Source organism: Carcharhinus amblyrhynchos, unplaced genomic scaffold (genome assembly GCF_965287045.1).
Source record: "Carcharhinus amblyrhynchos unplaced genomic scaffold, sCarAmb.v2.hapA scaffold_92, whole genome shotgun sequence".
Classification (NCBI taxonomy): domain Eukaryota; kingdom Metazoa; phylum Chordata; class Chondrichthyes; order Carcharhiniformes; family Carcharhinidae; genus Carcharhinus; species Carcharhinus amblyrhynchos.
In genome coordinates this window covers 123773-151340 of record NW_027649832.1, presented here as the reverse complement: position 1 = coordinate 151340, position 27568 = coordinate 123773, and the positions used below count along the sequence as shown (strand labels likewise).

Here is a 27568-nt window from a genome sequence, read left to right as displayed (position 1 = left end):
TATCTTCAATGTGTGATCCCTTACTCTGAAATTATGCCATCTGCTCTTAGACACTGTTAAACGCTGTTTGACTCTATGGTTCCCATAAGGGAACACGTCCTCTCAGCAATTACTTTTTGTCAAGTCCTTAATAATCCAATATGTCTCAATAGGGTCACCTCTCATGCTTCTAAACTCCAATGGCTACAAGGCCAACCTCTCCTCATAAGAAAATCCCTCCATACCCGGATCAACCTAGTGAACCATCTCCCATCTCTGGATTGTCTCCCATTTCGGCATATCTTTCCTTAAATAAGACCAAAAATGTTGACAGTTTTCCAGGTGTGATATAACTTCAGGCCTTATATAACTCAACAACTTTCCTATGTTTACGCTCCATAAATATCTGCAAAAACTCTTGCTATATGTTTGTACATTTCTAGCTACCTTCCTCATACTCTTATTTCTCCCTCATTGATATTTGATTATTGTCACATGTATTAGTATACACTGAAAAATATTGTTTCTTGCACATTATACAGATAAAACACTCTGTTCATAGAGAAGGAGAATGCTGAATGTACTGATACAGTAATAGCTAGGGTGTCGAGAAAGATCAACTTAATGTAAGGTAGATCCATTCAAAAGTCTGACAGCAGCAGGAAAGAAGCTGCTCGCGTCAGTTGGTACATGACCTCAGACTTCTGTATCTTTTCCTCGATGGAAAAAGGTGGGAGAATGTCCAGGATGTGTGTGGTCCTTAATTATGCTGGCTGCTTTGCTGCGGCAACAGGAACTGTAGATAGAGTCAATGGATGGGAGGCTGGTTTGTGAGATGGATTAGGCTACATTCATGACGATTTGTAGTATCTTGCTGACTTGGGCAGAGCTGGAGCTCATACCAAGCTGTGATACAACCTGAAAAAAATGCTTTCTATGGTGCATGTAGAAAAGTTGGTGAGAGCATACCAAATTTCCTTAGTCTTCTGAGAAAGTAGAGGCATTGATGGGCTTTAACTATAGTGTCGGCATGGGGGGGACCAGGACAGGTTGTTGGTGATATTTTAGCTGCTCTTTGACACCAACCTCCCTGTTCAAGAAGACACTATTTTGTACATTAGTTTTTTTTTTACATGCCACTTGATTGGATTCGGCTCAGTTGGCTGTGATGCAGAGTGACGCCAACAGTGCAGGTTCAATTCCCGCTCCGGCTGAGGTTAATAATGAAGGCTCACCATCTCTACCCTTCCCCTCGTCTAAGATGCGGTGATCCTCAAGGCTAAATCAACACCAGTCAATTCTCCCCTCAATGGTGAGATCAGCCTATGGCCATCTGGGACTACGGCAACTTCAGCTTTTCTTTGTCAAATGCTTTCTTAAAATCCATAGACTGCTTTCCCTTCATTAACATGGTTACTTCATCAGAAATTCCATTAGATTATTCAAGCCAAGTCTTACGCATCCATGTTAACTATCCTTAATAAACCGAAACATTTCCATATGCCAGTTGATCTTGTTCCTCCAGCCTTACCCACCACTAATATCAACCGACTGGCCATAGCCACAGCTGCCCTTGGAAAAGCATATCAAGTTTGCTGCTCTCCAACCTCTAACACCTCCTCCATATTGTGAGCAGATTGGTGATGGCAACAGCAACAATGAGAATCAAGCATGATGGGAATTTTAGTCATGTTGTCTCAAACACAGATACAGGTCAGAGAAAGCTGCATTAAGTCACGACCTGTCCTGTGAGATGTGAGCTGATACTTCCCGCAATATCGGGAATGACAAGTAGACTTGTGCCATTGTCGACAAGAAAAACACACATTTGCTGCTGGCACAGGTGTCGGTCACATTTGAAAGCCTAATGATTGTGGTGGCCAACCGTTCATAGCGACGTTGTTTTTTGATCCTTTGATGTCGGCTCTTCCGATCATCGTGGAGCAGAATTCACCAAGCGTTGGATTGTTCACCCATTAATAGGGACGTGAATTAGCTTAGGCCACCATGAGACAGGTTAGTTTTACCTTATTAATGATTACAAAGTGTTGTTGCAATAGTAATGCTGCTGAGTATGAGAGGAACCACAGGTTTGGACATTTGGTGTATATGCTTGGCTGAGGACAATAAGTCTCACAACACCAGGTTGATGTCCGAAGGTTTATTTGGCAGCACAAGCTTTCAGAGTCTCGGTCCTTCTTTAGGTGAGTGAGGAGTTGTGGTCCAGGTTTCGTGCAGGAAACACACCACATAGTTCCTGTCCCAGAGGACCGACAAGTTCTGGAATCTGCAGAATGGCTCACTGCTGCCACTGAAGTTGAGGCCAACTGTGGTCACCTTCATAGCAGCAGCTTGGTGCTCCCACCCACCCACTCCCTCACGAGGAACCCTTGCAACTGACACTGCTATTCTTCACTCCAGTCCAGTGCCGCCTGTGAGCAGTGTAGCTGAGAAAGGATATACTGGCACTGGAGGGGCTACAGAGGAGATTCACTAGGTTGACTCCAGAGTTGAGAGTCAGCTTATGAAGAGAAACTGAGTAGACTGGGGCTATGCTCATTGGAATTCAGAAGAATGATAGGAGATCTTATAGAAACATATAAGATTATGAAGGGAATAGATAAGATAGAAGCAGGGAAGTTGTTTCCACTGGGGGGTGAAACTAGAACTAGGAGGCGTGTCCTCAAAATAAGGGGAAGTAGATTTAGGACTGAGTTGAGGAGGAACTTCTTCACTTAAAGGGTTGTGAATCTGTGGAATTCCCTGCCCAGCTGAGGCTCCCTCATTGAATGTTTTTAAGGCAAGGATGGATAATTGCTTTACTGCTCAAAAATTTAAGGGTTATGGTGAGTGGGCGGGTAAGTGGAGCTGAGTCCATGAAAAGATGAATGACAGAGCAGGCTGGAAGGACAGGTTACTCCCGTTCCTAGTTCTTGTGTTCTTAAATACAATGTGTACTCCAGTACGAGTCAGCATTTTTGCCAGCAACGAGTAAAGTACAACGTGATCCCTCCAGCTTGCAACTCTTCTTACTGGCTCTGTGGCTTGAGATTCTGGATTTCATCCCACTGTCTCCCTTTAACATTCTACAAAGAGCTTCAGTGTGGACACATTGGAAAGAACACTCACCTTACACGCCTTTGGAACACATTTTAATTTTGAGATGCGCGTGGAACAGAAAGTGGGCAATTAAACTTTCCTACCAGCCAGACCAATAAAACTTACTGACCAACCGAGAGGAGTCTCATAGTCCTGCTATCCTAAGGTCCCAGACAGTCCAAAATATTCCTGCCATTAAGGCCAGTTGCCTGCTTGACCACCAAAAGCCCAGTCTCCAAGGGCTCACCCATTGAACTTTTGGCTCAGGATAAAATGTAACAGATTTGCCATTAGCTCCCCACCCGTCAGCACTTGGGCTCAGCACCCTCAGACTGCAGGGGGGCAATTTGAGGAGTTACCAGGGTGCCTGGTTACTCTCCTGAGACCCTATCTGCTGGAATGAGTGGTTGGATCTTTGTCATGGTGGCCAGGTGCCCTGCAGACAGAGACAGCTGCTTGTTTGAGGTACTGAAGATCAGTGGGTGCATCCCAGTGAGAGCCGACACCTTCTGAAGAAAGGTGGGGAGCAAAGAAATAGCCATCAGACCGATATCTAATGCTGTGCCAGGGCTCAGCTCTCATATCAAACAGTGGCAGTGGGGACCAACAATCAGCTTTACAAACACTTAACACTAACAAGTACTGGTCACCTGGTATGAGTAAGTGGTAGCTTCGGGCTAGCCGAAGGCCTGGTTTACAGCTAGTAATAACCACGGATTACCTGGTACATGTGAGCAGAGGTGCTCCAGTTAATAAAATTGTCATTTCAACAAACTCTCATTTCAAAACCTAAAAAGGTAGCCAAGACAGCCAAGAGTCCAAGCTCAACATGGTGTCAAACATTGATTGCTCCCGCCCCTTGTCCACACTAACATCAGTGATGTCATGTCTCATCTCACTCCGTGCTAAGGTATCTCCTCTTTTTGGCGGTGTTCGTATACGGATGCCAGCGCCATTCCGTGTCGGCGATGTTCTCATTCTCCAGGGTCCCCAGCTTAATCTGATACACTGCCGGAGGGGAAGACAAGAGGAAGGCAGAACTGAGTTACTGGGCTTAACAGTTCAAATGAAAGAGGGAAGAGGCACAAGACAAGGGAATAATCAATCAAATCTGCAACAATGTTTTCTCATTATAGAATACTACAGTGTAGAAGGAGGCCATTCGGTCCATCAAGTCTGCACCAGCCATAATCCTACTCAGGCCCTATACTCATAACGCCATGCATTTACCCTGCTAATTCCCCCTGGTGCTCAGACACAAGTTAGCACAGCTAATCCACATAACCCGCACGTCTCTGATCTGGGGAAGAAACACACGCAGACACATGGAGAACGTGTAGACCCCACACAGGTAGAGATACAAGCTGGGAATCGAAACCAGGTCCCTGGCGCCATGAGGCAGCAGCGCTAACCACTGTGCCGCCCCATCAAATGCTGGGGCCCACATTCTTAAATAGGCCAACTAATCTTCTCCCACTCTCCATGTCATATAGAAACAGATGTGGCCATTCTGCTAATCAATATGATCATGGATGATCTGATTGTGATCTCCAGGCAGGCAGAGAGGAATGCTGGTGGATGTGGGGTTTTGGGCACTGCTAAGCCCTGGAGGCCAGTATGTGGTGCTTGTTAAATACTTGTGGAAAATGGGCACTGCCTGCCCAGCTTTTGGGCATATTGCTTTTCAATCACATGTTCCATCCAAAACGCCAACGTGGAATTCATTACCACAGGAAGTAGTCGATGCCAAAACATGGAATGTATTCAAGAGGAGGCTGGATATGGCACTTGGGATGAACGGGATCAAAGGTTATGGGGAAAAGCAGGATTAGGCCACTGAGTTGGACGATCAGCCATGACTGTGATGATAGCAGAGCAGTCTCGAAGGGCTGAATGGCCTCCTCCTGCTCCTATCTTCTTCTGTAGATGGGAGTCTGCACCCAGCTGCCTGTCACACTGCAGTCCCAGGCCGGGACCAGGAAGTTCCGCGCCCACGGCGAGTTTCTGGAAATCTCTCACTTGTTTTGCGGATGAATTCTTTCTTTAAAAAAAAAGCAATGCCATTGAGCGAGTGTGGCCCATCCCAGAGGCTGTTTGTGAGGAGGGACTTCCGGAACATTCTGCTCAGACAGAGAGGTCTCGTGGAGGAAGAGAGACTTACGTTTCATTTCAAACCTGGGCCCCACTTCAGACAGCTCAATATTTTTGTGGTCCAGCTTTTTGTAGACATGGTGCCTGGGAAGCAGCAGACAATAGGACAAGTTACCATTTAGGAGCGGCAATCCTCGATATCTCACAGCACTGCCACCAGCATTCCCCTGCGCCCCCTCCCCAACTAGCATTCCCCCCCCTACCCCCCACCAGCATCCTTCCCCCACTGCCACCAGTGTCCCCCACCCCCAGCATATTCCCCCCCACACCACCAGCACCCCCCCAGCATCTCTCCCCCACCCGCTAGCATGCCCCACACCCCTCCAGCTTGCTCTTGCAAAAGCAGACCAACGCCCTGTTAGGGTAGACAGTTTCAGGTACACGCACTCACACTAGTGCTCCTTTATTCATGAAAGAGACAGTGAGAGTTAAAAACCAGTATGCCAAGAGCCATTCAGCTTTGAGAATGCATATCACAGCCTGATCCCCAGCCAGTAGACACTCACGCATTTTGCTTAGGAGATGGTGCAACCAAATTCATGAGCGATGCCTCCTATCATCCTCAGAAGTCCTCAAGCAAGCAGGAGTTGGCCCTTTTGCCCCTCAAGCCTACTCTGCCATTCAATAGGATCACAGCTCACCTGACATTGGTGCTTTTGCAAGAGCAATGGCAGCACGATGGACAGCACTACTGCCTCACAGTGCCAGGGACCCGGGTTCAATTCCCAGCTGGGGGTCACTATCTGTGAGGAGTCTGCACATTCTCCCTGTGTCTGCATGGGTTTCCTCAGGGTGCTCCGGTTTCCTCCCACAGTCTGAAAGACATGCTGATTAGGTGCATTGACCCAAACAGGTGCCGGAGTGTGGCAACTGCTGTATTTCCACAGTAACTACATTGCAGTGTTAATGTAAGCCTACTTGTGACACTAATAAATAAACCAAACTCAAAAAAAACCTAACATCCACTTTCCTGTTCTTCCCCATAATCCTTGGTTCCCTTATTGACCAGCCTTAAACATACATTAAGATTCTGCTCTCACAGCCCTCTGGGCAAGGAGATCCAAAGATTCACAACTCTCAGAAGAAATTCCTCCTCATTTCAGTCTTAAATTGGCCCCCCTTTATGTTGAGACTATATTCTCTGATTCTAGACTCTCCCATAAAGGGCATTTTCTCTGTCAAGCCCCTCAAGAACCCAATATGTTTCAATGAGATCACCCCTCATTTTCCTAAATTCCAATGAGAAAAGACCCAACCTGTTTACTCGTTGGAGTTTAGCAGGATGAGGGGGGGGATCTTATTGAAACTTACAGGATACTGCGAGGCCTGGATAGAGTGGACGTGGAAAGGATGTTTCCACTAGCAGGAAAAACTAGAACCAGAGGGCACAACCTCAGGCTAAAGGGACGATCCTTTAAAACAGAGATGAGGAGGAAGTTCTTCAACCAGACAGTTGTGAATCTGTGGAACTCTTTGCTGCAGAAGGCTGTGGAGGCCAGGTCATTGAGTGTCTTTAAGAGAGATAGATAGGTTCTTGATTAACAAGGTGATCGGGGGTTGTGAGGAAAAGGCAGGAGAACAGGGATGAGAAAAATATCAACCATGATCGAATGGTGGAGCAGACTCAACGGGTTGAGTGGTCTAATTCTACTCTTATGTCTTATGGTCTTTACCCTTTCTGCGTAAGACAATTCCTCCATAAAATCACTGCAGTGCAGAAAGAGGCCATTCGACCCATCAGGTCTGCACCCATTCTCCAAAAGACTCTTCCCTCTGCCCGACCCCCGTAACCCTGCGCATTCACTATTGGTAACGTACCATGCCTACCTATCTTTGGACTGTGGCAGGTAACTGGAGCACCCAGAGGAAATCCACGCAGACGCAGGGAAGAATGCGCCAACTCCACACGAGCAGTCATCCAAGGTTGGAATCAAACCAGGGTGTCTCGCACTGTGAGGCAGCAGAGCTAACCACTGTGCCACCCCTAGAAATGGATCTTGCTGCATTTTCTAAAGTTTATTTATCAGTGTCACAAGTTGGCTTAGATTAACACTGCAATGAAGTTACTGTGAAATTCCCCTATCACTTACACTCCGGCGCTCGTTCATGTACACAGTGGGAGAATTTATCATGGCCAATGCACCTAACCAGCACATCTTTCGGACTGTGGGAGGAAACTGGAGTATTTGCAAACTCCACACAGACACTGACCCAAGCCAGAAATCAAACTCAGGTTCCAGGCACCGTGAGACAGCAGCGCTAACCACTTTGCCACCGTGCACTCTCTCTGAACTCTTTAAGATAAGGATTATGGATCACTGAATTTAAGAAACACTCTTTACAAAACCACAACCAGAAGCAAGCAGAGGTCACTCACTGGAGCTATTTTTTATACCGTGTACTGACTGGTTATGAAGGACCATCTCAATACATCTCCCACAAGCACCAACTCTTCTGAGTGTGCTGACACCCTTATTGCCTCCACAGAAGACTTGGCCACCTGATCCCCTACCCCTCTGTCAGCATCAACTTTTCCAGTGAAGGGTTGCACTCCAAAGCACTAAGAGCCGGACGGCTACTGTGAAACTGATGCTCACCAGCTCAGTTGCATCTGGAGCAAGACAAGTGCCAACAGAGGCAAAAGGGGGCCAAAAACCAAATACAAAAAGTTGATTTATTAGCCATAAGGAAGGCTTACATTAACACTGCAATGAAGTTACTGAAATTCTCCTGGTTGCCACACACCCCGATGCCTGTTTGGATCACTGCAACTAACCAGCACGTCTTTTAGACAGTGGGAAGAAACCAGAACACCCGGAGGAAACCCATGCAGACAAGGGGAGAATGTGCAAACTCCTGACCCAAGCGAGGAATCGAACTTGGTTCTCCGTGCAAACTACTGTGCCACCCATACAATCACCAGAGCCACACGGCAATGCCCAGGAGTTAGCGTTTGGCAAAGCTCTCGAATGCAGCACTGACCTGGCACACAGGATGGCAGCAGCCAGCGGGAAAACATGGCACTAACAGTACAAAGCTTGTGCTTTACTAGAGTTTGCAAGGTCTGTCCAAGCACAGGGCGATAGACGGGATACAGATCAGCCCGTGGAAACCTTCATACTCTTCAATAACAGAAAGTGACAGTCCAAGACTTGGAGACTCAGGAACTCCCAATGCTAAACGATGGGTCTTGGACAGTCAGGCCCCGGAACATACCTGAAAGAGATGTAATCATCCTGGTTTGCAAACGTGATTACCCTTCTGCTGTCGTCTTTCGGAACAGGAAACAAATACTTCAGGATGCTGGAAACCTGTGAGGTAACAAGGCAGCACTCAGTTAGGAAGCAAACAGGCGAGGGATTAGCCACAGAATTAACAGGCAGCATGGTGGTGAATGGCTTCAACTGGGGGGCATAGCGCCAGGGTGAGGGTCTGATCGGCGTCCAGCAGTACTTCCTGCGCTCAACAGTTTGTGAATCACTGGAACCTCTACTCCAAACGGCTGTGCAAGCTTCATTCTTTGATATATTTCTTACACCCTTCGATTCAAATACAACTCAATGCACAACAACAGTCATTGGTCAATAAATTTTACTAATAAATAGCCCTACCAAACGCTCCTAAGAAAGATGCAGCACAGGGTTACATACAGAGTAAAGCTCCCTCTACACTGTCCCCATCAAACATTCCCAGGACAGGTACAGCACAGGGTTAGATACAGAGTAAAGCTCCTTCTACACTGTCCCCAAACACTCCCAGGACAGGTACAGCACGGGGTTAGATACAGAGTAAAGCTCCCTCTACACTGTCCCCATCAAACACTCCCAGGACAGGTACAGCACGGGGTTAGATACAGAGTAAAGCTCCCTCTACACTGTCCCCATCAAACACTCCCAGGACAGGTACAGCACGGGGTTAGATACAGAGTAAAGCTCCCTCTACACTGTCCCCCATCAAACACTCCCAGGACAGGTACAGCACGGGGTTAGATACAGAGTAAAGCTCCTTCTACACTGTCCCCAAACACTCCCAGGACAGGTACAGCACGGGGTTAGATACAGAGTAAAGCTCCCTCTACACTGTCCCCCATCAAACACTCCCAGGACAGGTACAGCACAGGGTTAGATACAGAGTAAAGCTCCCTCAACACTGTCCCCCATCAAACACTCCCAGGACAGGTACAGCACGGGGTTAGATACAGAGTAAAGCTCCCTCTACACTGTCCCCCATCAAACACTCCCAGGACAGGTACAGCACGGGGTTAGATACAGAGTAAAGCTCCCTCTACACTGTCCCCATCAAACACTCCCAGGACAGGGACAGCATGGGGTTAGATACAGAGTAAAGCTCCCTTGTACTGAATGACAAAAATGTACCTCCACCCCAGCCACGTACCAGCAGCCTTACTGCACCAGGTTAACGCTTCCCACAGTAGCCAAGAGTGGTCAAGAGTGAAACGCAAATTCATCTTGGTCAGACTAAAGCGAGATCGTTGATGGCCCACCTACTCCATTGTAAAGGTGAGGGTACTCACTCCTGAAGCAGGACTTGGGCACAGGCAGCGGGAACTCCCATTCTATCAGACAGGGATGCATTACAGCTGAACAGCTCAGTCCAACTGCACTTCAAATGGGCAAGGCTGAGCCAACCCCTCCTCCACTTCAAGAAGGGAAGAAACTTGCAATTTGATAGTGCCTTTCAGGACATCCCTTACTTTTATCACAAGCAAGAGATTGCATTACATGTGCTGGTGAGATTTTGCAGGCAAACGTGAAAGTCCTTTTTCACATAGCAAGATCCCAACAATGTTTCAAGCCCCCAAACCTCCTACCCCTCACCTTTGTTTCCCCCCCCCAATGACTGACCCCTCAAATAAGGGGAACAACTGCTCCTTATCCACTCAGTCCTTGTCTTTTATGATCTCGTACACCTCAATCAGGTTCCACGCCCCCCCGCTACCCCCAACCTCCGCAAGTCTTCCCTGCTCTAAGGAAACCGACCCAAGTCTTCCAAACCTCTCTTCATTATTTAAATGATCCACCCAAGGCAGCATCCTAGTCAATCTCCTCTGCGCCCCCTCCAGTGTAATCACATCCTTCCTACAATCTGGCAATCAGAACTGCACACAGTATTCCAGCTGTGGCCTCACCAAAGTTCTGGGCGGTGCGGTGGCACAGTGGTTAGCACTGCTGCCTCACAGCGCCAGGGAACCCGGGTTCAACTCTGGCTGTGTGGAGTTTGCACATTCTCCCCATGTCTGCATGGGTGTGCTCCAGTTTCCTCCCACAGTCCAAAGACATGTGGGTTAGGTTGATTGGCCATGCTAATTTGACCCTAGAGTCAAGGGGATCAGCAGGGTAAATATGTGGGGGTTACGAGAATAGTGCCCGGGTGAGATTGTGGTCAGTGCAGACTCAATGGGTCAAATGGCCTTGTCCTGCACCGTAAGGATTCTATGATCTCCAACATGACCTCCCTGCTTTTGCAACTGATTGAAACAGGCATGTGTCCTACATGCATTTTTCAACATCCATGCCACCCTTCTGGCTTCAGAAATCTGTGGCAAAAAGGTCCCTATGTTCCTCAGCACTTCAGTGTCATGCCATTCACTGAATACTTCCTTGTCCAGTCTCTGGTATCCTCTTGAAAAGCAAAACCTAGTGGCGGGAGAACGTTTGGGGTTTTAAAATGAGGCGCAGATCCGAGTGCGTGGGGCCAGGTTGTGGGGGAAGGGGAGGTGACCTTCGCCTGCCACACGCCGTACGTACCCTCTGGCCGAGCTTCGAGGTGAGGTTGTGGAAGATGAGGTGTGGGTGCGCCTCCGACATGGTGCCAATGTTTGGGATGTCGTGTCGCATCACCACGTTGGAGAGGGTGAAGTAGGCGGTCGGACCAAAGGGCAGGTGGCACACAATGAGTCCATCTGGAGGAAGAGGTTGGGGGAGGGGAGGCAAGAGAGAAAAGGACAAATTAGCGGACACTGAATTAGGCAGCACTCCTGGAACATTCCCAGTTTATCCCTCAGACCATTCCGGAGCACCACATTACCAGTTTATCCCTCAGATCCACAGAAGCTTCACCACAGGCTCATCTCCCTGAGGTATGAGCTCCAAGCTCTCTCACATTCTCATCCACAGCATCTTTAACTAACGCAGGTGGGTAGCTTCAACATTGTTCAAGAACCCAAGGGGCTGGACGCAGAATTGGCCCAGAATTGGCAGGGAAGACACTGCCCAACTCCGCAGGGACCGGAGCTTTGCACTGTTCTGGAGAAATGGTTCTGACGAGGCAGAGCATGTGCGATTCAGTGCATCTTTGTCTCCTTCCTATTTACTCACTTCCCACAAAAGTTAGAGAACATTATTCATAGAAACATAGACGATAGGAACAGGAGGAGGCCATTTGGCCCTTCGAGCCTACTCTACCATTCATTACAATCATGGCTGCTCATCCAACTCAATAGCCTAATCCTGCCTTTCCCCCCCTCATAAGACATGGGAGCAGGATTAGGCCACTCGGTCCATCGGGCCTGCTCTGCCATTCAACAATGGCTGATATTTTTCTCATCTCCACAACCTTTGATCCCATTCACCCCAAGTGCTAAATCCAGCTGCCTCTTGAATACATCCAGTGTTTTAGCATCAACTACTTCCTGTGGTAATGAATGCCACAGGCTCACCACTCTTCGGGTGGAGAAATTTCTCCTCACCTGCATCCTAAATGGTCTACCCCGAATCCTCAGACTGTGACCCCTGGTTCCGGACACTCCCACCATCAGGATTATCCTCCCTGCGTCCACACTGTCTAGTCCTGTTAGAATTATAAGTCTCTCTGAGATTTCCCCCCTGCCCCGGTCCCGGTCCAACTCAATCATCTGAACTCCACTGAAAACAATCCTAACCTAGTCAATCTCTCCTCATACATCAGTCCCGCCATCCCTGGAAAACAAGAAGGTACACGAACACAGTTATCCCAGTTTTCAGTGAGGGAAGTGTTGCCAGTAAAAGGGGACAGTTTTAACAAAGTTATCCGACCTGCACCCTCTATGGAAAGAGCTAGGTCTCCCCACGGCCGCAGAACTGAGACTGAAATCAGGAGTTTGCAATACGTGACAAAACGCACATGTATTGCTCTTCCACACAAACATTCTGCTGTCTGACCTGGTACGCCCCAGTGCTCCCAATACGCCCCCAGACCCAGTGCATCTCACTGCAGTGCTCCTGTTCTCACACAAGCTGCGCCATCTGACCTGGTACGCCCCTGTGCTCGTGCACAATCAACAGATCGGTGACAGCGTTTGCTTTGGATGCCCGGACCAGGGCGCCAACATCGTGCCTCCCTCGGTTCATCCGCTGGCCGTTCGGGAAAATCAGCTTGACCTCCTGGAAAAAAAAAACCAAAGGGGCCATTCACAGGCAGCGACTCAAGAGCAGGGAGAACCTCAAATCATCCCCACCACCCTCTCAGAGAGATTTCACCAAGACGCCACACTCATTCCTCAGTAACAAAAGGAGTGATCATTTCACATGGCGCTGCACAAATATTTCAACAGCCGGTTTCTAAAGACAAACTGCTTAGACCTCACTACTAACATATAATGGAAAACTACCCCATTAATCCTCCATTGGAGCGACCGTTCTCACCTTAGCAAACTGTTTGAGCTTGGAACTCGGATCCCGGGATGTTGTGATCATGATTTTTGGATCCTCCACCCCGGCCCACTTGTATTCGTCATCCATCTGACTGCTGATTCCTGGGGATAAGCCGCATGTTAATGAATGAGAGAATTGTACAGCTCCGGAAATTATAATTTGCCCCAACACTGATCCGCACTAGAACCTGCCCCGAAACTGATCACCCTCCCCGCATCATAACCCACCCCAACACCGATCCACCCAGCACTGCACCCACCCCCAACACTGATACCCCCGGCACCACACCCACCCTGACACCGGACCTCCACACAGTAACCCACTCCAACACCAGTCTCCCTGTACAAGTCACCCACCCTGAGACTGATCCCCCCACCTTCCCCCGCACCGTAACCCACCGACACCCAACCACCCTGCACCATAACCCACCCTGACATCGATGCACCGGAACCTGCCCCGTCACGGACCCCCAACACGCCGTAACTGACCACAACACCAACCCCTCCTGCGCACCGAAACTCACGCTGATGTAGATCTCTCCACCCCGGCACCCGCCTCCGCGCCGCAACCCACGTGAACCATAATCCAACCGGACACTGATGCTCTTTCCTGCACTATAACCCACCCAATATCGTCCCCCTCCTGCCCACACCGTAACCCATCCGACACCGTAACCCCACCCCGACACCGACCCCCTCCTCACTGTAACCCACCCCGACACCGACCCCCTCCTCACTGTAACCCACCCCGACACCGACCCCCTCCTCACTGTAACCCACCCCGACACCGGCCTCCTCCTCACTGTAACCCACCCCGACACCGACCCCCTCCTCACTGTAACCCACCCCGACACCGACCCCCTCCTCACTGTAACCCACCCCGACACCGGCCTCCTCCTCACTGTAACCCACCCCGACACCGACCCCCTCCTCACTGTAACCCACCCCGACACCGACCCCCTCCTCGCTGTAACCCACCCCGACACCGACCCCCTCCTCGCTGTAACCCACCCCGACACCGACCCCCTCCTCGCTGTAACCCACCCCGACACCGACCCCCTCCTCGCTGTAACCCACCCCGACACCGACCCCCTCCTCACTGTAACCCACCCCGACACCGACCCCCTCCTCACTGTAACCCACCCCGACACCGACCCCATCCGACACCGTAACCCACCCCGACACCGACCCCCTCCTCACTGTAACCCACCCCGACACCGACCCCCTCCTCACTGTAACCCACCCCGACACCGACCCCCTCCTCACTGTAACCCACCCCGACACCGACCCCCTCCTCACTGTAACCCACCCCGACACCGACCCCCTCCTCACTGTAACCCACCCCGACACCGACCCCCTCCTCACTGTAACCCACCCCGACACCGACCCCCTCCTCACTGTAACCCACCCCGACACCGACCCCCTCCTCACTGTAACCCACCCCGACACCGACCCCCTCCTCGCTGTAACCCACCCCGACACCGACCCCCTCCTCACTGTAACCCACCCCGACACAGACATCACACTCTGCTCCAGCACTGAGCCACTGTGGTGGAGTCAGCGAATTTAAGCAGTCTAACCTCCTACCGACCCACAAACTGTCTGACCTACACATACTTCCCACATTACTGAATCTGCACAATGTTTGAGCAAGTCTCGCCTCCCCTCCCTCACATTCCCCTGGTCCACATTCTGTGACGCTCAGTATTGTTTGCTTCTCTCAGCCCTGTACTGCGGCCCTCGCGCTTTCACCACTTTTTCGAGAAGACGACTCATTCTCACCCTCGCCTCCTTTGTCGTCATATTCCAGCTCCTTCTGCAGCTCCAGCGCTTCCCGCCGCAGCTCTGTGGGAATCAGCATGTTTTCTGCAAGAGGAAAGAGGAAACAAGAAAGAAGGTAAAACCCGCATAACAGCGAAGAAACCTCTGCTCGATAGGAGTAGGCCTCTTTCACAATCGTCCATGTCAACAAGAGCGGAAGGGGTGATCAGACAGTGGGGAGAGCTGGACGTGCGAACACCAGACAACAGTAACACTGGTTTCAGTCACTGTCGGCACGGTGGCTCAGTGGTTAGCACTGCTGCCTCTCAGCACCAGGGACCCGGGTTCGACTCCCGGCTTGGGTCACTGTGTGGAGCTTGCACATTCTCCCCATGTCTGCGTGGGTTTCCTCCGGGTGCTCCGGTTTCCTCCCAAAGTCCGAACGGTGTACTGGTTAGGTGTGTTGGCCATGCTAAATTCTCCCTCAGTGTACCTGAACAGGTGCCAGAGTGTGGCGACAAGGGGATTTTCACAGTAACTTCATTGCAGTGTAAACGTAAGCCTTACTTGTGACAAATAAAGTTTAACTTTGTCCTTCTCCTCCTGAAAGTGGGACTTTCTATCTGCAATGAGGACTATTCCCTGAGAGGAGGAGCACTGTCTAACTCAACTCAGCTGGCATGCAGAGCTGGTGAATAGCTAGTCCACCCACCGGTCACTGGGTTCTGGTGGTGGCACGGTAGTTAGCACTGCTGCCTTACAGCGTCACAGACCGAGGTTTGGTTCTGGCCTTTGGTGACTGTGTCGGTTCTCTCCACGTCTGCGAGGGTTTCCTCCGGGTGCTCCAGTTTCCTTCCACAGTCCAAAGATCTGCAGATTAGGTTGATTGGCCATGCCAAATTGACCCTTAGCATCCAAAGACGCTTAGGTTAGATGGACTGTCCATGGTAACTTCACAGGATCACTGTGTCTACTGGGGTCAATTTAGCACGTCAATCAATCAAACCACACATCTTTGGACTGGGGGAAAGGAAAGAGGGACCCGATGGGCTAAATGGCCTCCTTCTGCATTGTAGGGAGTCTATTAACTCTGAAGTCCCCATGAGGATCTAGTTCTGGACCCGCCTATTTCTTATTCACATGCGATCCTCTCATGATATCTGAAAGATATCAAGTTTCATGTGTACACTAACGCCACTCTGCCTCACCACCACTTTGCAGGATCCCTCCACTGTCTGACTGATGCACTACTTTCTTGACATCCAACACAAGTTCATTCCAAATTCCCTCCCACTAATGGGCAGTAAAACTAAAGCCTTTGTCTCTGGCCTCCAACACAAACCCCAATTCATGTAAACTGCTTCCAACCTTCTTGCTTGAATCGGTGCCAGGCTGCTCATAAACCTTCCACCCCATCTGAAATTCCAACCGCATATTTACTTTATCACCTGCTTCAACCTTCGTAACATCTGCCGGCTCTCCCTCCAATCCCCACCTCTGCTCAACTGCAACTTACAACTCTCACTGTCATCCCTAGACCCGATGATAGAAAACTTTGCTATCATGTTCTGAACTTGCTCCAAGTTACATTCCCTCCATGCTCCTCTGCTCTCGGACCGACACCGTCTTCTGATCTGACAAACATTCAATTCTAAAAATCCTCCTCCATGTTTGCAGGTGCTTGTCTGACCCAGTCCCTCCCTATCTCTGCCCTGTCCTCCCGTCCGTGCACCTCCAAGTCTGGTATCCAGGGTATCCCCAATTTCCAATAGTTTCACAAGTGCCAATTTTCCCCTGTTCATTCTTGGGGTGTGATTGTTGCTGGCAAGGCCAGCATGAATGACCATTCTAAACTGTCCTTGAACTAAATGTATTTCAGGGGCCAGTTAAGAGTCAACCACATTGCTGTTGGTCTGAAGTCACATGTAGGGCAAGACCAAGGAAGGGCTAGATTGCCTCCCCTAAAGGACATTAGTGAACCAGATGGGTTCACGACAATTGGCAATAGTTTCCCGGTCAACATTAGATTTTTAATTGAATTCAAATTTCACTCTCTGCTTTGGCTCTTTACCATGGATGCCCTTCCCAAATTCGTCTCAGACACTCCTGAAGAGTTCTTTGACCAACGCCTCACATTTTATTGCCACATTGAAAGCAGCGATTTTGAGCAAGATTTGGATTAGCTGTCCTGACACATCCTGCGACAGCAGCTCGATGCTTTCACTGGCATCATTCTTGTCAAATGCTTTGGACCAGGTGTTTGCTATGTTGAAGTCACAGTGTAAACGTGGGTGGCGCGGTGGCATTGCTGCCTTTTAGCTCTAGGGACTCAGGTTCGATTCCCGGCTTGGGTCACTGTGTGGAGTCTGCATGTTCTCCCCTTATCGGTGTGGGTTTCCTCCCGCAATCTGAAAGATGTGCTGGTTAGGTGAATTGGCCACACTAAATTCTCCTTCAGTGTGCTCAAACAGGTGCAGGAGTGTGGCGACTAGGGGATTTTCACACTAACATCATTGCAGCGTTAATATAAGCTGACTTGTGGCTAACAAATAAACATTTTTTTTTTAAAATGGCCACATTGTTTTAGCCCAGAGCGCATCTTGCACCAACAAACTGAACCCATCAAAATTTGTCTCTGCTTAATTTTCCAGTTAAGTGTTCTGACTTTGATATATAACATCACAGTTGGAACCCAAATTGATGTGGGGAGGTGCTGACGACCTGTGGGAGATGGGTGCACAAAGAGAGGGAGAGGGTGGATAGGTGTGCTTACACTGAATACAGTCTCCACACTGAAGAAGTGGTGGATTTTCCAACCAACGTTTCTCAATCCCACTTCAGTATTAACTCAGCTCTCCCTGGATCAGAAATTCAAGGCCCATTCTGGAGATGACGATTGTACTGGGAAATGCTACACCTCGAAAGATGCTGAGTTCTGACTGAAATGTTAAACCAAGCGCCATTCAGACCTCCAGGATAGGTGCAACATTTGAGGCCACAGCTCAGAGAGGAGGGAGTCTACCTGGGGGCCCGGGGCTGAGGTTTAACCCTTCAGCAGGAGCTGGCATTCTGCGGACTGACTGTTGCATTCCCTTACATTACAATCCTCACTACATTTCAAAACAGATGCTATGGGTTGGAAGGTACTCTGTGACATCCGGATGTTTTGAAATACATCATTATTATCTCAATATAGTCTCAATTTACTTCCACTGAATAATCTGTTTCTGTCAATCACAACTTTGATCTCAAACTTTCAACTGCAAAGTGACATCTTCGGAGACACCAGAAACTGAATGTTCCTTCCCCACAAGGTTTGGCCTAGCTAAAGAAGTTTGCCAATTTTTCAGTGAATGAACTATAGGAGCATTTGGTAATGGATTATATAAAAAAAACAGTTCAGGAGGCCATGTTCAAGTTGTCAGAAAATATTCCTGGATAAGGTGTACCAGAGGATAAAGCTGCCTCTGTTCTGTACCCATCAAACACTCCCAGGACAGGTACAGCACATGGTTAGAGAGTAAAGCTCCCTCTACACTGTCCCCATCAAACAGTCCCAGGACAAGTACAGCACAGGGTTAGATACAGAATAAAGCTCCCTCTACACTGTCCCCATCAAACATTCCCAGGACAGGTACAGCACAGGGTTAGATAATACATTGCCAGGATTCAGAAGCCAACGAGGGGCACAAGACAGAGACGTACCTTCAAGGGCAGATTTGAGTTTCTGTTTCTTCTCCTCGATGGCCCGCAGTTTATCCTCCTGTGCCCTATGGTACAGGTACTCCCTCCGCAGTCGAGCTTCCCGACGTAACTAAATAGTTGAATAGAGTACTGAATGAATGGGATTCAATGGACTCAGCCTACAAGCTGGACACATGCACAGGCAAAAGCGCACGCACGCACGCGCACACACACACAGACAGCAGCAACTGGTTAGGTGGATTGGCCATGCTAAATTCTCCCTCAGTCTATCCGATCATGCACTAGAGTGGGATTTTCACAGTAACTTTGTCGCAGTGTTAATGTAAGCCTACTTGAGACACTATTAGAATCATAGAGGTTTACAGCATGCAAACAAGCCCTTTGGCCCAACTTGTCCATGCCACCCCTTTGTTTTTAATCACTAAGTTAGCCCCAATTGCCCACATTTGGCCCATATTCCTCTATACTAATCTTAACCATATAACTGTCCAAACGCTTTGTAAAAGGCAAAATATTACCCATCTCCATTACTACCTCTGGCAGCTTGTTCCACTCACTACACTCTGTAAAAAGAATTCCCCTTCCGGACCCTTTTGTATCTCTCCCCTCTCACCTTAAACTTATGTCCTCTAGTTTTAGACTCCCCTGCCTTTAGGAAAAGATATTGACTATCTAGCTGGTGTACGCCCCTCATTATTTTTATAGAGCTCTACAAGATCACCCCTAAGCCTCCTGCACTCCAGGGAGAAAAGTCCCAGTCTATCCAGCCTCTCCTCTTAACTCAAACCATCATGTCCCGGTAGCGGCCTAGTAAATCTTTTCTGCACTTTATCCAGTTTAGTAACATTCTTTCTATAATAGGGTGACCAGAAATGTACACAGTTAATTAATAAATAACTGTATACAGTTATTAATAAACTTAAAAACCAGAAAGACAGGAAAAACAGAAACATAAATCCATAGTTCGCTCTCCATCCAATCTCCAAACTGCTCCAGCATTAAAGGGAGGGAGAATTAAACTGAACCCTCTCCCTCCCCACCCCTCACACACACACACACCTCCCCCCCAATAAAGGGGGTACAGCATGAGGGGGAATTAAATTGAACTCCTCCTCTCACACACACCATGAAGGGGGTACAGCATAAAACCATAAGATATAGGAGCAGAATTAGGCCACTCGGCCCATTGAATAGTGGAGCAGAATCAATCATGATTGATATTTTTCTCATCCCTATTCTTCTGGCTTTTCCACAAAACCCCTAATCTCCCAATTAATCAAGAACTGATCTATCTCTGTCTTAAAGACTCTCAATGACCTGGTCTCCACAGCCTTCTGCAACAAAGAGTTAAACAGATTCCCCACTCTCTGGCAGAAGAAATTCCTCCTCATCTCTGTTTTAAAGGATCGTCCCTTTAGCCTGAGATTGTGCCCCTCTGGTTCGAGTTTTTCCAACTAGTGGAAACATCCTCTCCAGGTCCACTCCACCCAGGCCTCGCAGTCTCCTGTAAGTTTCAATAAGATCCCCCCCTCATCCTTCTAAACTCCAATGAGTACAGACCCAGAGTCCTCAACCATTCCTCATACGACAAGCTCTTCATTCCAGGGATGAAGGAGAATTAAACTTACCACCACCCCCCTTCCCATCACTCACTCTCTCCCCCTCCCTCTCCCCCTCACTCCCTCACCCTCCCCCTCACTCTCCCTTTCCCTCTCCCCCCTCACTCTCCCTCTCCCCCCTCACTCTCCCTCTCCCCCCTCACTCTCCCTCTCCCCCCTCACTCTCTCACTCTCCCTCTCCCCCCTCACTCTCCCACTCCCCCTCTCCCCCCTCACTCTCCCACTCCCCCCCACTCTCCCTCTCCCCCCTCACTCTCCCTCTCCCCGCCACTCTCCCACTCTCCCTCTCCCCCCTCACTCTCCCTCTCCCCCCTCACTCTCTCACTCTCCCTCTCCCCCCTCACTCTCCCTCTCTCTCCCACTCTCCCTCTCCCCCCTCACTCTCCCTCTCTCTCCCACTCTCCCTCTCCCCCCTCACTCTCCCTCTCTCTCCCACTCTCCCTCTCCCCCCTCACTCTCCCTCTCTCTCCCACTCTCCCTCTCCCCCCTCACTCTCCCTCCCACTCTCCCTCTCCCTCTCCCCCCTCACTCTCCCACTCTCCCTCTCCCCCCCACACTCTCCCTCTCCCCCCACACTCTCCCTCTCCCCCCTCACTCTCCCTCTCCCTCCCTCCCCTCTCACTCACTCACCATGCTTGCAACCCTGGCGCTTCCTCAGCCCCGGCCTTCCGTAGAGGCTGATACGTCACAGCCAATCGCAGCTCGCCGTTCTCCTCGAAGCGCTATTGGTTGTCGCACAGAGAGACGGACAGCGCGATTGGCGGGACGGCCGGAGGCCCCGCCTTTCATTGGTGGAAACTGCTGTCCATCAAAGCGTGAGGGCGGGAGGAGGTGTGTGACTGGTTAGCGTCATTTCCGGACTCGGCGTCAAGGCCATATGATTGGTCAAAGGGGCGAGGGGGCACGTCACCTGGGATAAGGATCGCCGGTTCCTATTGGTTGATTAGGATGTCAATCTGAAGGCGTTGTCTTCGATTGGCGGATTGGGAAGGGGGCGGAGCTGTGTCTGAATTGGCCGAGTGGCGTGAAGAACTGTGTGCGGATTGGTGGAGACGACAACGCATTGTCAATACCCCATCTATTCATGGTGAATACCCCATCCGCCCATTGTCAATACCCCATCCATCCATGGTGAATACCCCATCCGCCCATTGTCAATACCCAATCTACCAATTGTTAATATCCCATCCACCCATTGCTAATACCCCCTTCACCCATTGTCAATACCCCATCCATCCATGGTCAATACCCCATCCACCCATGGTCCATACCCATTCTACCAATTGTTAATATCCCATCCATCCATCCACCCATTGCTAATACCCCATCCACCCATTGCTAATACCCCATTCACCCATTGCTAATACCCCATCCACTCATTGTTAATACCCCATCCACCCAATGCTAATACCCCATCCACCCATTGTTAATACTCTATCCACCCATTGTCAATACCCCATCCACCCATTGTTAATACTTCATCCACCTACAGTTAATACTCCATTCTCTTTGATATAAACTGTCGAGTGACAGGAGGCAGAGGGTGCTGGTCAAAAGTTGTTTTTGAGAGTGGAAGCCTGCATTGTGAGTGTTCAGTGGTCATAGAGTTAGAGGTTTACAGCATGCAAACAGGCTCTTCCACCCATCTTGTCCATGTCGCCCCTTTACCTTATTCTTGCGGGTCGAACCAAGTAAACAAACTTAAATTACGTTCGGACAAAGGAAAAGGGGGCGGCTCCCCAAAAGGAGGGGGAACGGCCCAAACGGAAACAAAAAGTACAAAGGAAGCTTAAAATGAGTCAAATCAAAATGTGATTATTGGGGTCTATAAGGCACCTCAGCCCCTCGCCCCTTTATCTTAACCACTTAGCTAGTCCCAATTGCCCATACTCCTCTATACCCACCTTATCCATGTAATTGTCTAAATGCTTTTTAAAATACAAAATTGTACCTGCCTCTACTACTACCTGTAGCAGCTTGTTCCAGACACTCACCACCTTCTGTGTGGAAAAAATAGCCCCTCTGGACCCTTTTGTATCTCTCCCCTCTCACATTAAACTCTAGTTTTAAATTCCCCTAACTTTGGGAAAAGATGTTGACTGTCTAGCTGATCTATATTCCTCATCATTTTATAGATGTATATAAGATCACCCCTCAGCCTCCTACGCTCCAAAGAAAAAAGTCACAGTCTAACCATCTTCTCCTTATAACATCAAGCCTCAGTCGCATCCTAGTGGTGTACCGCAGGGATCTGTGCTGGGTCCCTTGCTGTTTGTAATATTCATTCTGCTCCAGATGTAAATGTGGGAGGTATGAACAGTAAGTTCACAGATTATACAAAGTTTGGTGATGTGGCAAATAGCGAGGAGGAAAGTCTTCGATTACAGAATGATACTGGATAGACTGGTCAAATGGATAGAACAGTGGTGCATGGAATTTAACCCTGAAAAGTATGATGTTTGGCTGATTGCAGTAACAACCATAACCTCCTGGGAACAAACCTTCTAGATCAGCCTTTTAATGCCTTCTGGAAGTCTAGATATCAACAGGATTCCCATTAACCACCTTGCTGGTTACATTCTCAAAGATGTCCAGCAAGAGAAATGCTTTCAGGGAGCCAAACCGATCACTTCATAAGCTAGTCATCAATCTGCGCCTGTTGCCTCAAACAATCAGCCATACCAAGCCAATCCACACCCTTTCACAAGGATTGTGGTTCAAGATGCCATCTGTCTTTCTTGTCATATGCTGCTCCTGCATACCCACTTACTGCGATTCATGCTCAAAGACATCCGGATCCCTCTGCACTGACGCACTTTGAATCCGTTTCCCATTTAAATAATAATTTGCCTTTTTATTTTTCAGGTCAAAATAGATAACCTCGCACTTAAAGTTTATTTATTAGTCACAAGCAAGACTTACATTAACACTGCAATGAAGTTACTGTGAAATTCCCCTGGTCACCACATCTGGCACCTGTTCGGGTCAATGCACCCAGCCAGTACATCTGTCAGATTGTGGGAGGAAACCAGAGCACCCGAAGCGAACTCACGCAGACTCGGGGAATCGTGCAAATTCCAGGCAGACAGCAACCCTGGTGCCATGAGGCAGCAATGCTAATCACTGTGTCACCATGCCGCCCACATTAAACTCCATCTGCCAGATTCAAACCCATTCTCATAGCCTATCAATATCACTCTGTAAACACCTTATTTCCCAATTACGGCCTGTTTCTCCACCTATCTTAGCATCATCTGTAAATTTTGCTGTGTTACAATCTGTCCCTCAAACTAATTAAACTGGGACTTTTTTGCTTCAAAGAAAGAGTACGTTTAAATGCTACATAGCTAACTCCCCAGTCTTATTAACCACACCTTAAAGTTTCACATGGGTGGCATTTTCCGCCAGTGCTTCCCTAAAACCGAAAAATCCTATCCGTGGTCAATGGACGTTTGAATGGTCTGCCCCCTCCATCACCCCCGCCCATCCGCCACGATTCCAGTGGGGAGGGGAGGAGAAAATCCCTCCAGAGTCTAACAATGTAGCCTCAAAACACTGACTCAAGACTTTCTCCTTGACCAGTTTGAGTGACCCTCCTATCAGATATCAAATTGATATTAAGGTTGAATGATACAATTTAATGGTTATTACAGAGACATGGCTGCAGACCAAGACTGGGAACTAATATCGTCATGTTCGAAGGATAGGGAAAAAGCTCGAGGATGTTGTTTCTTGACAAGAGGCGGTCTCGGTTTATTGGTAAGTTGGAGGAGCGAAGAATCAGGATGTCAAATCGGTTTAACAGAAGAAATAACAAGGAGCAGCACACATTGGTTGGAGCTGTTTCAAGATCACCAAGGAGGTTGTGGTAATGTTGAGTGCGGCATAAAGCAAGAAATGGAGCTACCAGTTAGATTGAGAATGGAGTACTAATAACTAGCAAGTTCAATTGACTGGAGAAAGTCCAATCAGCACCATTGCTCTGGAGGTTGCCCCTTTTGGAATGTGCATAAGATGGGTGTCTGGTGCAGGCAGTTGAAAATGTAACCAGGGATCAGTTATTTGATATTTAGTGTTAGTTGTTCGTCCATCATCACCGATAAGGACCTCGACACCATTAGTCACTTTGAGGCTGGTTGCCGTGTGTCCGAAGATGACTGATCAGGCCAATTCGGGCACAGAATGTCCTGGCACGTATTGGGCAGACTTGTGTAGACACTGTAGTTGTTGCGCTGGTGGCACTGGACTTGCACAGTTAAGTTGTGCTTCAGCAATACACCTTGCTTTGTAAGCTTGACAGCCTTTCTGAATGAGGCAGCGCCAGGTAGGGTGGTTTTGTGCCCGCGTTTCCCAGGTGATCGTGCCTATGTCAAGGGACTTCAGGGAGGCCTTGAGTGTGTCTTTGAAGTGTTTCTTCTGCCCCCCCATGCGAGCGCCTTCCAGCAGAGAGTTCCCCAGAAAGGAGCTGCTTGGGTACGCGCTCGTCTGACATACGGATGGCCTGACCAGCCCACCGGGTCTGCACTCTCATCAGCAGTGTGTGGACTGATGGTAGACTTGCTCTAGAGAGAACTTCAGCACCTGGTACTTTGTCTTGCCATTGGATGTGTAATGTTCTGCGAAGACAAGTCATGTGGAAATGACTGGTGCATGACTTTGGTCTTTTTAATGTTGACAACTTTGGACTCATATATAATGGGGAAACACCAAGTAATAACGTTACACTAAGGAAGACTTTGGGAAATAACCAATTAAATGGTATAGTTTCAGTTCATGTTACCTCCAGCACTAGCATAATTCAGCAGTAATGTGTACCATCCAAATGTCAGTGTAGGAACTCAGCAAAGTTCCCGAGGTGGTACCTTTCAAGCATCCGCTCATTGCCAACTAGAAGGGCAAGGGTAGACACATGGTAACATCACCACCCTGCAGATTCCCCACTAAAACTCTCATCACCGTGACTTAGAATTGTATCGTCATTCACTCACTGTCACTGGGTCAAAATCCTGGACCTCCTTACACCACAGTGACTGCAGCAGTCAGCTCCCCATCACCGTCTCAAGGGCAACTAGACAATAAACACAGACCTAGCCGCAGAAGCCCATGTTACGGACATGAATGAGGAAAAGAGAAAGGATGTTGCCAGTCGGATTGCACAGGAAGCAGCAAATTGGGGGTTTAAAGCAGAGATTGTAGAGATCAGGAAGAAAGTCGCGAGCTGGTCAGATGGACACGAGCGTTGATGATCGGCATTAACCCGAGTTGCGAGGCCAAACAAGGCAAGGCAATACACAATTGCTGCATCGGGGGGGAGCGGACAGTCAGTGTAAATTGTTGTCTTATAATAATGGAAACGTTTCCAAGTTATTTCATTGTATCAGGGGACCGCCATCTCCCACAACAAACAAAGATCAGTGATGGCAAAGTGTGAGAGAATGTGGGAATTATAGTTTGGAAATGTTACACCAATTGATTTGCATCCAAAAACAATCGACTTGAATGTTACTACAATGGGAAGGATTTATCCGATTGATTTTTAGAACTTTCTCCATATTATTTGTGCACGACTTTAGCTGAACACATCGAATATGTACTTTACATTATTCAACACATGTGTTATCACATTCTGGCTGTTCATGTGGTTCCTGAAATTTCCCATTATTAGTTCGGCAAACCATGTTTTATTTTATTACATTTCTTATTATTTAAGGTTCACCTTCACTCTTCTGAACTGCAACAAACTTAATACGACCAGCTCAATCTCAGCCCATACATCAGTGTCACCATCCCTGGGATTAATCTGCTAAACACTGTCTCTGGAGCAAGAACATCCTTCCACAGATAGGGAGACCAACACTGTACACAATATTCCAGGTGTGGCCTAGAATATCCCCGCTCCTGTTCGTGAATCATCTCGTTGTCTTGTTTGCTGCCTGCTGCACATGAAAGCTTATCTTCAAAGGACTGGTGTGTGAGGACGCTCAAACCTTGTGGCAACATTCCCCTCTCTCAACGTATAGCCGTTCCGACAATGATCTGCTTTCGGCTACCAAAGTGGATAACCTCACATTTGCTATAAAATGTGAGGGGGCGGCACGGTAGCACAGTGGTTAGCACTGCTGCTTCACTAGCTCCAGGGACCTGGGTTCGATTCCCGGCTTGGGTCACTGCCTTTGTGGAGTTTGTGCATTCTCCCCGTGTCTGCGTGGGTTTCCGCCAGGTGCTTTCCTCCCACAGTCCAAAGATGTGCGGGTGAGGTTGATTGGCCATGCTAAAATAAAAAATTGCTCCTTAGAGTTGTGAGATGCGTAGGTTAGAGGGATTAATGGATGGATATGGGGGTAGGGCCTGGGTGGGATTGTGGTCGGCGCAGACTCGATGGGCCAAATGGCCTCCTCCTGCACTGTAGGGTTTCTATGATTTCTAAAGTTTTAACATAGATTAATGCAGTCTAAGAACAAGGATGTATGCATCACTCGTTCAGCCTCTGTCACAGTGTTGCAACCAATTTTGTGAACCACACATCAGGAAGTATGGGAACATGTTGACGCTGAGTGTAGAAATGGCTGTGTGATTGTTACTTGGGATACGGAACTTCAATTATGAATTGGAGAAATTAGGAATTATTGCAGTTGGAAAATTAAGAGGAGATTTGATTAAAACGGATAAGTGGTGTAGTCTAGACAGGAAAGATGTGTTCATATTGTGAAATGATTGAGGATTAAGAGGCACAAATGTAAAGTTATTGGGAAAAGAAGAAATACTAATATAAATTTTACTCCTGTCACACTTCATGTGGTTAGGATTTTCAATATACAGCCCTCAGATTGTGGTGAAGGCAGGTTCAATTCAAACATTCAAAAGTGCATTTGTTTAGTGTCTGGAAAATAAGCATAATAAGCAGATTGTTAAAGTTAAAAGTTTATTTAATTGTAAGGCTTACATTAACACCGCAATGAAGTTACTGTGAAAATCCCCTAGTCGCCACACTCTGGTGCCTGTTCAGGTCAATGCACCTAACCAGCACTTCTTTCAGAATGTGGGAGGAAACCGGAGCACCCGGAAGATACCCGCGCAGACATGGGGACAATGTGCAAACTCCACACAGACAGTGACCCAAGGCTGGAATCAAACCCGGGTTCCTGGCGCTGTGAGGCAGCAGTGCTAACCACTGTGCCACTGTGCCGCCTTGAACGGACTGGCTGTCAGCCACTGTGATTGGCTAAGGCTGCTGAGCCAAAGAGGGAAGCTCACTCTTTGGCTCAGATGTCTATCAGTCGCAGGGCGAAATTGCACAATTGCTCTCAATCTAACCAGTTTCAGTCTGCACTTGCAGTACTCGTCTTTTACCTGATGACAAAGTATTTTTTACTGTGTGTCTATTGGGAATGTGTGGGTAAATATTTCATGTACAAACACTGGGATGCCCCTCATGGCTCTCCTCAGTTGTTTTGTGTTGTCATTAATTGAGTATGTGTTGTACTGGATATTTCAACAGGATTTTGACCTGCTCCCTGAACTTGGACTGAGTCACCACATAAATAAATGTATTTGTGCAGCAATTTAAATTCAACAGCATGTATCCGACTTGTCGAAATATGAA

The 27568-nt window shown here is 48.4% G+C and overlaps 1 protein-coding gene across 1 annotated transcript; it reads right to left on the bottom strand.

The window, feature by feature from the left end:
• Positions 1–3114: 3114 nt before the first annotated feature.
• Positions 3115–20673, bottom strand: imp4 (IMP U3 small nucleolar ribonucleoprotein 4). The gene is made up of 9 exons (XM_080182837.1): positions 20596–20673; positions 18347–18455; positions 14663–14746; positions 12873–12982; positions 12479–12611; positions 10998–11152; positions 8446–8540; positions 5240–5313; positions 3115–4086 (listed from the first exon to the last, which is right to left on the bottom strand). Exons 1-9 carry the CDS (start codon positions 20596–20598, stop codon positions 3974–3976), a joined length of 876 nt encoding a protein of 291 aa, XP_080038963.1. The 5' UTR covers positions 20599–20673; the 3' UTR covers positions 3115–3973.
• Positions 20674–27568: the final 6895 nt, after the last annotated feature.

Coding starts and splice junctions, on each gene's coding strand:
- imp4 (XM_080182837.1), bottom strand. Junction 11,153..12,478: donor CGAGCACAGGGGCGTACCAG/GTCAGATGGCGC, acceptor CTCTTCCTCCAG/ATGGACTCATTGTGTGCCAC. Junction 8,541..10,997: donor CCTCGAAGCTCGGCCAGAGG/GTACGTACGGCG, acceptor GTTACCTCACAG/GTTTCCAGCATCCTGAAGTA.